Source organism: Coregonus lavaretus, assembly GCF_964263955.1.
Source record: "Coregonus lavaretus genome assembly, chromosome: 2".
In the NCBI taxonomy this organism is placed as follows: Eukaryota; Metazoa; Chordata; class Actinopteri; order Salmoniformes; family Salmonidae; genus Coregonus; species Coregonus lavaretus.
Genome location: NC_139989.1, coordinates 55,660,673 through 55,670,527, shown reverse-complemented (window position 1 = coordinate 55,670,527; position 9,855 = coordinate 55,660,673). Strand labels below are relative to the sequence as shown.

At 44.1% G+C, this 9,855-nt stretch overlaps 1 protein-coding gene across 1 annotated transcript in view; it reads left to right on the top strand.

Moving 5' to 3' along the window:
* The window catches only part of LOC311139757 (cytoplasmic phosphatidylinositol transfer protein 1-like), a gene marked incomplete at both ends in the record, with an annotated part of 90,813 nt that extends 80,958 nt beyond the window's left edge, over nucleotides 1–9,855 (top strand). The window contains 3 exons of the mRNA XM_084174699.1: nucleotides 3,001–3,156; nucleotides 3,949–4,012; nucleotides 9,539–9,855. Of these exons, the coding sequence (XP_084030825.1) occupies nucleotides 3,001–3,156; nucleotides 3,949–4,012; nucleotides 9,539–9,855 (537 nt within the window). The remainder of the gene's footprint in view (nucleotides 1–3,000; nucleotides 3,157–3,948; nucleotides 4,013–9,538) is intronic.

The following is a 9,855-nucleotide window of genomic DNA, read 5'->3' as shown; positions in this document are numbered from 1 at the left end:
GTACACTCACCATCATGGATTTAAAACCATATGACTGGTGTAAGCATTGACTGGCGTGAGTTTCCACCATTGTTAAAACCATGCAAGAAAGTGTGGAAGTGTACATTTTGGAAGGAGCAAGGGGGAGGGAGGGGATTGGATGTATTCTCATAACTGCAACCCTATTCTCAAATGTCCAGGGCCCACTTTGGGTCCCGACCCATAGTTTAATAAACCTGTAAGGGGATGACGATAGCTAAGGCCCTGAGTTTTACCTGACCATGTGACCTGATTAGGAACAACTCTGGGTGCTAGCAACCTGTCCATATCACCGGAAAGCTATTGAGCTTTATTGTAATTGCAATGTGTCAAAGAGTTAATCTAATCAAACCCTATGGTGAGAGCAGTGTGATTGATGATTGACTAGCCATAGTCAGAATAACTCAGGGCCCTTTTTAATATGGCATGTTATCAGATGGAGTATGGGAGGGGCGTGTTAGTGTAAGAGGGTGATAACAAAATATCTAAGAGAATACAATCTTAGAAAAAACTTTCTATCTAGAACCTAAAAGGGTTATTTGGCTGTCCCCATAGGATAACTCTTTGAAGAACCTTTTTTGGTTCCAGGTAGAACCATTTTGGTTCCAGGTAGGACCCTTCCATGTCTGTTATTAGAGTCAGGGGGACAGCAATGGGTCTGTCTTTTATGTTTGACCGGAGGACGGGATTTGATGCCCTTGTGCTAAGAATAGCCACAACATGCTTTTTCCTGATATACAACATAATGTCAAATCAAATCAAATCAAATTGTATTGGTCACATGCGCCGAATACAACAGGTGCAGACATTACAGTGAAATGCTTACTTACAGCCCTTAACCAACAGTGCATTTATTTAAAAATAAAACAACAACAAAAACAGTAGGGAGGCTATATATACAGGGGGGTACCAACAAGCCTATTTAAGTATATTTGATTTGAACTGAGCCATTTTTAGATCTCTGATACCTGCTGTGTTCAAGAGAGCATAGACTCAGTCTTATATGTTGAAAACTGCAGCAACGTTTTACCTGGCATTGTTCAAATGTGATGAATTTGACAGATGGTCATACTATTACATTAAGCTAGGGCTGCAACATTCTGGTACATTTCCCCAAATTCTCAGATTTTCCAGAAATCCCAGTTGGAATATTCCTGGAATCAGGAGGGAATAAACAACTAAAAATTGGATTATTTCAACCAGGATTTATGGAAAACCTGGGAATTTTGGGAAAGTTACTGGAATTTTGCAACCCTAATTCAGACCTATTTCACATTATCACAGAACAATGATATATAACTCAGTAATGTGCTCAAAGCACACATCTTCACAGAAATAGTCAGAAGTTTTTCCTGCCCACATAAACAAATATTCTAGGTTCTAGGCCATAACAAGGTTGTGGCTAGACGGTATGCAGCTACGGACAAAAGTGACGCATAAATCGTCAAAATCGGGGAGAATTGTAGCATTTCAACTAACCTTAAACCTAACCATTGTCCTAACCTTAACCTAATGCTCCTAACCTGCTATGTTAATTATCCTAACCTGCTGCGTAAGTTCTCCTAACCTGCTAGGTTAATTATCCTAACCTGCTGCATAATTATCCTAACCTTCTGCGTAAATTCTCCTAACCTGCTAGGTTATTATCTTAACCTTCTGTGTAAATTCTCCTAACCTGCTAGGTTATCATCCTAACCTGCTGCGTAAGTTCTCCTAACCTGCTAGGTTAATTATCCTAACCTGCTGCATAATTATCCTAACCTGCTATGTAAATTATCCTAACCTGCTAGGTTAATTATCCTATACTGCTGCGTAAGCTCTCCTAACCTGCTAGGTTATTATCCTAACCTGCTGCTTAAATTCTCCTAACCTGCTAGGTTATTATCCTATCCTGCTGCGTAATTATCCTAACCTTCTGCGTAAATTCTCCTAACCTGCTAGGTTATTATCTTAACCTTCTGTGTAAATTCTCCTAACCTGCTAGGTTATCATCCTAACCTGCTGCGTAAGTTCTCCTAACCTGCTAGGTTAATTATCCTAACCTGCTGCATAATTATCCTAACCTGCTATGTAAATTCTCCTAACCTGCTAGGTTAATTATCCTATACTGCTGCGTAAGCTCTCCTAACCTGCTAGGTTATTATCCTAACCTGCTGCGTAAATTATCCTAACCTGCTAGGTTATTATCCTATCCTGCTGCGTAAGTTCTCCTAACCTGCTAGGTTCATTATCCTATCCTGCTGCGTAAGTTCTCCTAACCTGCTACATAAAGTCAATTCTGTTCGTAGCTGTATACCATCTAGTCCTCATTCCATAACAAGGGCACATAGTTCTCTCCTGGTAAGGTCACATGATCAAGAAACACATGAAAGGCACACTGTGCACATCAAATAGCTTCTATCCCCCCCTTTGGCCCAACCTAACCAAACTTTATGACGCGTCTCTTCTGCAATCTGCAAAGTGCCTCCACAAGTTTATCCTCCTGTGCACAGCGTGTGAGTGTGCCTGCGTGCGTGTTTGTGTGTGCGTATGTGTGTGTGTGAAACGCATCCCTTCTCACCATCCCAACCTTCCTTGCTAATGACCATTAGAGTAGAATGAGTTGCCAGGGAAGCGTGATTAATGAATGCGTAATGGGTACTGTTTGTAAGGAGAAACCCCTCAGCGGGCTGCTCCAGGCTGAGGTCTCCATGAGACTTGTACCCACCTGGTACCTACCATCCATTCTGCTGGACTGCTGGACAAAGAAAACATGGTTCATTCATGCTTGTGAGGATGTTTACTGCGAAACTCATTGGGTCAGGAATTGAATTGCATTCCTATAAAGATACATAATGATGGGGTAAGACAGTGGCACTAAGCTCATGAGGTATTTTTAAGTTAAATTCTTCAAGAATCAATGTCAGTATATCAAAAATAGATCTACCAATCCCAGACTGTAGCTTTAATACTGTCCATATTGTGTTTCCATGGTTCCCGTAGGACTTGCGGTACTTTAAATCAGAGAAGACAGACCGAGGTGTGCTGCAGGAGGGATGGATCGACAGCCAGGAACCCATCATGTGCTCCTACAAACTGGTGACAGTCAAGTTCGAGGTGTGGGGTCTTCAGACACGGGTGGAGCAGTTTGTACACAAGGTCAGTCCAGTTATGTCTACCCACCATTTCTGTATCCACACACACACACACACACACACAACACAACACACACACAGACAGACAGACAGGCAGACAGACAGACAGACAGACAGACAGGGATGCACAGGCAGGCAGGCAGACAGACAGACAGACAGGGATGCACAGGCAGACACACACACACCAACACTGGCGATCTTCACTCCTTGCCCTCTACCAATATAACTTTCTCAGCCATCCATTCCCTCTCCCTTCAATTCAATATAGCCCCCCCCCACCCCTACCTATACCCCTGTACCCCCTCTGAGCTGTCCCTCTCCTTGCCTGAGGGTTTCTCTCCCTGACATCACATGCAGAACCATTACACTCTCTCTCTCTCTCTCTCTCTCTCTCTCTCTCTCTCTCTCTCTCTCTCTCTCTTTCTCTCTCTCTCTCTCTCTCTCTCTCTCTCTCTCTCTCTCTCTCTCTCTCTCTCTCTCTCTCTCTCTCTCTCTCTCTCTCTCTCTCTCTCTCTCTCTCTCTCTCTCTCTCTCTCTCTCTCTCTCTCTCTCTCTCTCTCTCTCTCTCTCTCTCTCTCTCTCTCTCTCTCTCTCTCTCTCTCACCACACACACCATGACTCATACAGGGACACACATGGCTAACGTTCACTGGAGTGGAAGGAAGACAGAGAACAACTCTTAAAGTTCAACGTCTCTGACTCACCTGTCCTCTCACTACAGTATGTCTACTAACTTTCTTTCTTTCCTTCTCACTCTCCCTCTTTACCTTCCTTCTCCTCCTGTCTCCATCCTCAGGTTATTCGTGACGTCCTGCTCCTAGGACACAGACAAGCCTTTGCCTGGGTGGATGAGTGGATTGGTGAGTTTGCTTCTTGTCTCTGTCCCATTTAGTTGACACACAATAAAAAAAATATATATATATATATATATTATAGATCTATATTTCATAGTATTTGTATTTGATTGAGCAGGGAGACAGAGAGGGAGGGAGATGCAGAGTAGTGTTGAGGCCAGGATTCTTACCCACACTGAGGGGTGATGTATATGTGCTGCAGCGGCCCCTTTACCTGCTAGACCAGCCTCTGGCACATAACTACTATCTACTACTATGTGACCATGATCTTCACTCTGCCTAATGTAGGACCTAGGCCACGACACCAAGCACTGCTACTATCTACTATCTGTATATTTGAGTTTGTGTTCATTTGTCTGTTTCCTGAAAGCATTCTCAAAATAGCAGTAACCCATCAATACAAGCATTGATTTGTGTTAATAACCATTATTTTGTATTATGTTTTTAGTCTGAGCATTTCTTGTCTAAGCATTTCTTCACTGTTTCATTGATTTGCGTCACTGTTTCAACACTATGAGCAAAAGGCTTATAACATGGATCTGTGTGACCAGGCTTGTCAAACACAAGGTACACTGCAACAAGACCTAAGTTCAAATACGACAGTATTTAAAATCTTTCAAATACCTTAAGCTTTAACCTGCTTGGAGGGCCAGGTGGGTGGGGTTTGTACTTCCAAGACTTTTCTATTGGTTCCATTGCAACAGGCAAGCTCAATCAAAACAGCTACACTATTTCAAATCATTTCTAATAGTATTTGAATGCAGATCTGACTGAAACTACACTTCTCATCCTGTTGATACATTTCTTAGCTGTATTTTTTTTTTTAAGACAATTGATAGGCCAGACCACTCTTTCGTACATTTTGAATTATGTACTTAACTTTGTAAGTGTTTTTGAAAAGCTGACGCATCACGATTGTCATGGAAAAGGAACATAAACATTCTTTATAATAACAATAGATTAATTGTATTTATAAAGCCCATTTCTCACAACCAATACGCTTTCTCGCTGGCCTTCATCAGAGAAGGTGCCACTTGAGATGTTTCCACTGCAACAGAATGATTCAGAGAATCTGTACACAGATACAGAGAGCACTTGACTCTGTACTGTATGGGTCATAGGATGAGAGAACATGAGAGCATGCTGAGAGTCAGTAGCTATTTTATTTGGGACTTACTGAGCCTGACTTTAAAAATAGAGGAACATTTAAGACCACAAGAGCCTGCTCTTTCCCCTATTCACATACAACATGAACCAGTATACAGTACATAACTAGCACAGTAGATGCACTATAGCCTTAGGTCAATCTAGCTTGCTGTCGTTGTTTGTGGGCACATATCCATTAATTTTTTCCCCCTTCCTCCAAGAGCTGTGGGAGATTCAGTGAAAGTGGCTGTATCAGTGGAGGCCACTGAGGGGAGGACGGCTCATAATAATGGCTGGAATGGAGTAAATTAAACCATGTGTTTGATGTATTTGATACCATTCCACTAATTCTGCTCCAGTCATTACCACAAGCCCGTCCTCCCCAGTGAAGGTGCCTCCAACCTCCTGTGGGCTGTATATCATCTGGGTCATATTCATTTAGCAGCACCAAATGGAAAAAAATTAACTGAATCAGAGATGGACTACCTGTCCAATAAGAAAAACAAGTTTTATTTTCTGTTGCAAAACGATTTCAATCGTTGTGTGCCCAAAATGAACACGGCCCTGCTGTACACCAGTGGTCCTTCCCTCCGTCCTTGCATTGTGGTCTTCCACAGCCTACATTACTAAGGTTTGTCTAATAATATTATAGTGTGTCTTCTACCATTAACCACCACTAAAACAAACCACCCTGTGTCCACCCACTAATGCGCTGCTCCACTTCACATTAAAGGCCCAGTGCAGTCAAAAACATGATTTTCTTGTGTTTTATATATACACTGCTCAAAAAAATAAAGGGAACACTAAAATAACACATCCTAGATCTGAATGAATGAAATAATCGTATGAAATACTTTTTTCTTTACATAGTTTCAATTTGCTGACAACAAAATCCCACAAAAATTATCAATGGAAATCAAATATCAACCCATGGAGGTCTAGATTTGGAGTCACCCTCAAAATTAAAGTGGAAAACCACACTACAGGCTGATCCAACTTTGATGTAATGTCCTTAAAACAAGTCAAAATGAGGCTCAGTAGTGTGTGTGGCCTCCACGTGCCTGTATGACCTCCCTACAACGCCTGGGCATGCTCCTGATGAGGTGGCGGATGGTCTCCTGAGGGATCTCCTCCCAGACCTGGACTAAAGCATCCGCCAACTCCTGGACAGTCTGTGGTGCAACGTGGCGTTGGTGGATGGAGCGAGACATGATGTCCCAGATGTGCTCAATTGGATTCAGGTCTGGGGAATGGGCGAGCCAGTCCATAGCATCAATGCCTTCCTCTTGCAGGAACTGCTGACACATTCCAGCCACATGAGGTCTAGCATTGTCTTGCATTAGGAGGAACCCAGGGCCAACCGCACAAGCATATGGTCTCACAAGGGGTCTGAGGATCTCATCTCGGTACCTAATGGCAGTCAGGCTACCTCTGGCGAGCACATGGAGGGCTGTGCGGCCCCCCAAAGAAATGCCACCCCACACCATGACTGACCCACCGCCAAACCGGTCATGCTGGAGGATGTTGCAGGCAGCAGAATGTTCTCCACGGCTTCTCCAGACTCTGTCACGTCTGTCACATGCTCAGTGTGAACCTGCTTTCATCTGTAAAGAGCACAGGGCGCCAGTGGCGAATTTGCCAATCTTGGTGTTCTCTGGCAAATGCCAAACGTCCTGCACGGTGTTGGGCTGTAAGCACAACCCCCACCTGTGGACATGGGGCCCTCATACCACCCTCATGGAGTCTGTTTCTGATCGTTTGAGCAGACACATGCACATTTGTGGCCTGCTGGAGGTCATTTTGCAGGGCTCTGGCAGTGCTCCTCCTTGCACAAAGGCGGAGGTAGCAGTCCTGCTGCTGGGTTGTTGCCCTCCTACGGCCTCCTCCACATCTCCTGATGTACTGGCCTGTCTCCTGGTAGCGCCTCCATGCTCTGGACACTACGCTGATAGACACAGCAAACCTTCTTGCCACAGCTCTCATTGAAGTGCCATCCTGGATGAGCTGCACTACCTGAGCCACTTGTGTGGGTTGTAGACTCCGTCTCATGCTACCACTAGAGTGAAAGCACCGCCAGCATTCAAAAGTGACCAAAACATTAGCCAGGAAGCATAGGAACTGAGAAGTGGTCTGTGGTCACCACCTGCAAAACCAGTCCTTTATTGGGGGTGTCTTGCTAATTGCCTATAATTTCCACCTGTTGTCTATTCCATTTGCACAACAGCGTGTGAAATGTATTGTCAATCAGTGTTGCTTCCTAAGTGGACAGTTTGATTTCACAGAAGTGTGATTGACTTGGAGTTACATTGTGTTGTTTAAGTGTTCCCTTAATTTTTTTGAGCAGTGTATTTCCACACTACACACTTAGAAAAAATGATTCCAAAAGGGTTCTTCAGTTGACCCCATAAGAGATCCCTTTTTGGTTCCAGGTACAACCCTTTTTGGTTCTAGGTAGGTACCCTCTGTAGAAAGGCTTCTACATGGAACCCAAAAGGGTTCTACCTGTAACCAAAAGGGTTCTACCATGCAACCAAAAAGGGTTATTCAAAGGGTTCTCCTATGGGGACAGCCGAAGAACCCTTTAAGGTTCTAGATACCACCTTTCTTTCTAAGAGTGTATGAGGTTGGAATAATACTGTGAAATTGTGAACATTATGATAATGCCCTTTTAGTGTAAGAACTGTCTGAAATGTCAGCCTGTTTAGGTGGGATGGAGTTTTGGCCTGCCTTGTGATATCACCAGGTGGTAAATTAGTTAATAGACCAATAAGAAACAGAGTTCCAAACCTCTCTGCCAATTACAGCTAGTTTTCAGTTCTCCTTACTTAGACCACTCCCAGACAGTCCTAGCAAAACTTTTGCTTCAGAAATTGCTCCTGCAAAGAAGCTATTTTTGTTTATTTTTGACAATTTTAATTGAAAACAATTACAGTAAGATACTTTTACCCCATAATTATTTGATATTGAGATAAAGACGGCTGCATTGGACCTTTAACCCATATCCATACCCTCCCAGTACTTAAGCTATATCACAAAGGAGCCAGTTTCCCTGAGCCAGGTGAAGTCTTTGATTTAAATCATTCTCAATTGAGAATCTCAATTGAAAGTGAATTTTATTCCAGGACTAGACTTAATTTATGGGCTCATAACCAGGACATGCTTGAACGGGTTCATAACTTTATCATGCTGGTCAGAAAACTGGAGCGGAACCAAAAAATAGTGGTTCTGTTCAGAATGAAACAATTGGAAAATTATTTTGGTTACAAACCCTGCCGGCCCTATTTGTTGGTTTTTCTCTCATTGCACAGTCACTTCCCCATAACACGGCTCTGGACTGGAAAGCAGCACTCTAAATGTATAAGCAGACAATATTGGGCAGTTTCACCTGAACTAATTGTAGTTTGGTTACTTTGACCATGTTATCACCGCTTTGGCCCATCAAGCGTTTGTCGCTAATGGTTAACTACCCGCCGACTACGCCAACTTCCCCAGCTCTTTATGGCTGTGTGACCTCCCAACCTCTTGCTGACCCTTCCCACAAGGCCTTGCACCTCCTGCACCAAGTGACCTAGCTAGCTAACAGGTGGCACGGTGGCGGTCTGGAACCTCTCCACAGATATGACTTGGGATGATGTGCAGGAGTTTCGAGAAACACATGCATGACAAAACCAACATTAGAGTTGGCAATGTCCAACAACCACAGCAAACCACAGCATACTACTCACTGGACGTGGTAGAGAGCCTTGAGACAGCCAGCCATATGTCTTCACTCTACCTTCACTGTTTCTCTAATGTCTGCTGGTGACTCATCTCCCTCTTCCTCTCGGACTCATTTCATGTCATCCATTCAAACACACTCAAACGTTCATGCATTGTCGTTTACTGCATTGAACTTGCTTTGTTTGTCCTACCGGAACAGTACAGAACGCGTGCACGGACCCAAACACACGCACACACACACACACACACACACCAAAGCACACACACACAAGTAAGAAAGTCACTGTTAGCATTTCACTGTTAGTCTACACATGTTTACAAAGCATGTGACAAATACAATTTGATTTAACACACACACACACACACAAGCACAGACACTTGGGAGCAAGGATGAAGACTGTGTTACTGTCTCCCCTCTGGAACACACACAACCGATTATGAATTCAGATTTGTGTTCAGAGCAGGGAACTCCTTTTCATGTATTGCTTGTATTCATCTCCCAGAGCCTTTGAAATGTAAGCTCTTTTAAATCCAACAGGTGAAGTCAGATACGTATTTACTGTATCATGTAATTCTGTTATTACACTACAATGCTAAGACATACAGTTAAGACATACAGTAGATGTCATGGGGTTATAATATCTCCCTCTCTCTCCCCTCCTGAAGAAATGACCATGGATGAGGTGAGAGAGTACGAGCGGGCCACCCAGGAGGCCACCAACCGTAAGATCGGCCCCTTCCCCCCATCCATCTCCATCACTGAGACCCCCCTGGCCTCGGTGGCCCGCAACGGGCCCTCCAGCGCCCCCTCCACCCCCCTCGCCACGGAGCCTCCGGAGTTCCTCTCCGTGCCCAAGGACCGGCCCAGGAAGAAGTCAGCCCCAGAGACCTTGACCCTCCCCGACCCCAATCGCAGGGACTCAGGCTTCAGGCTGGCTAGCATCTTCTCCTGGGGCTCAACCCCTAGCCCCCAGCCTGAATGA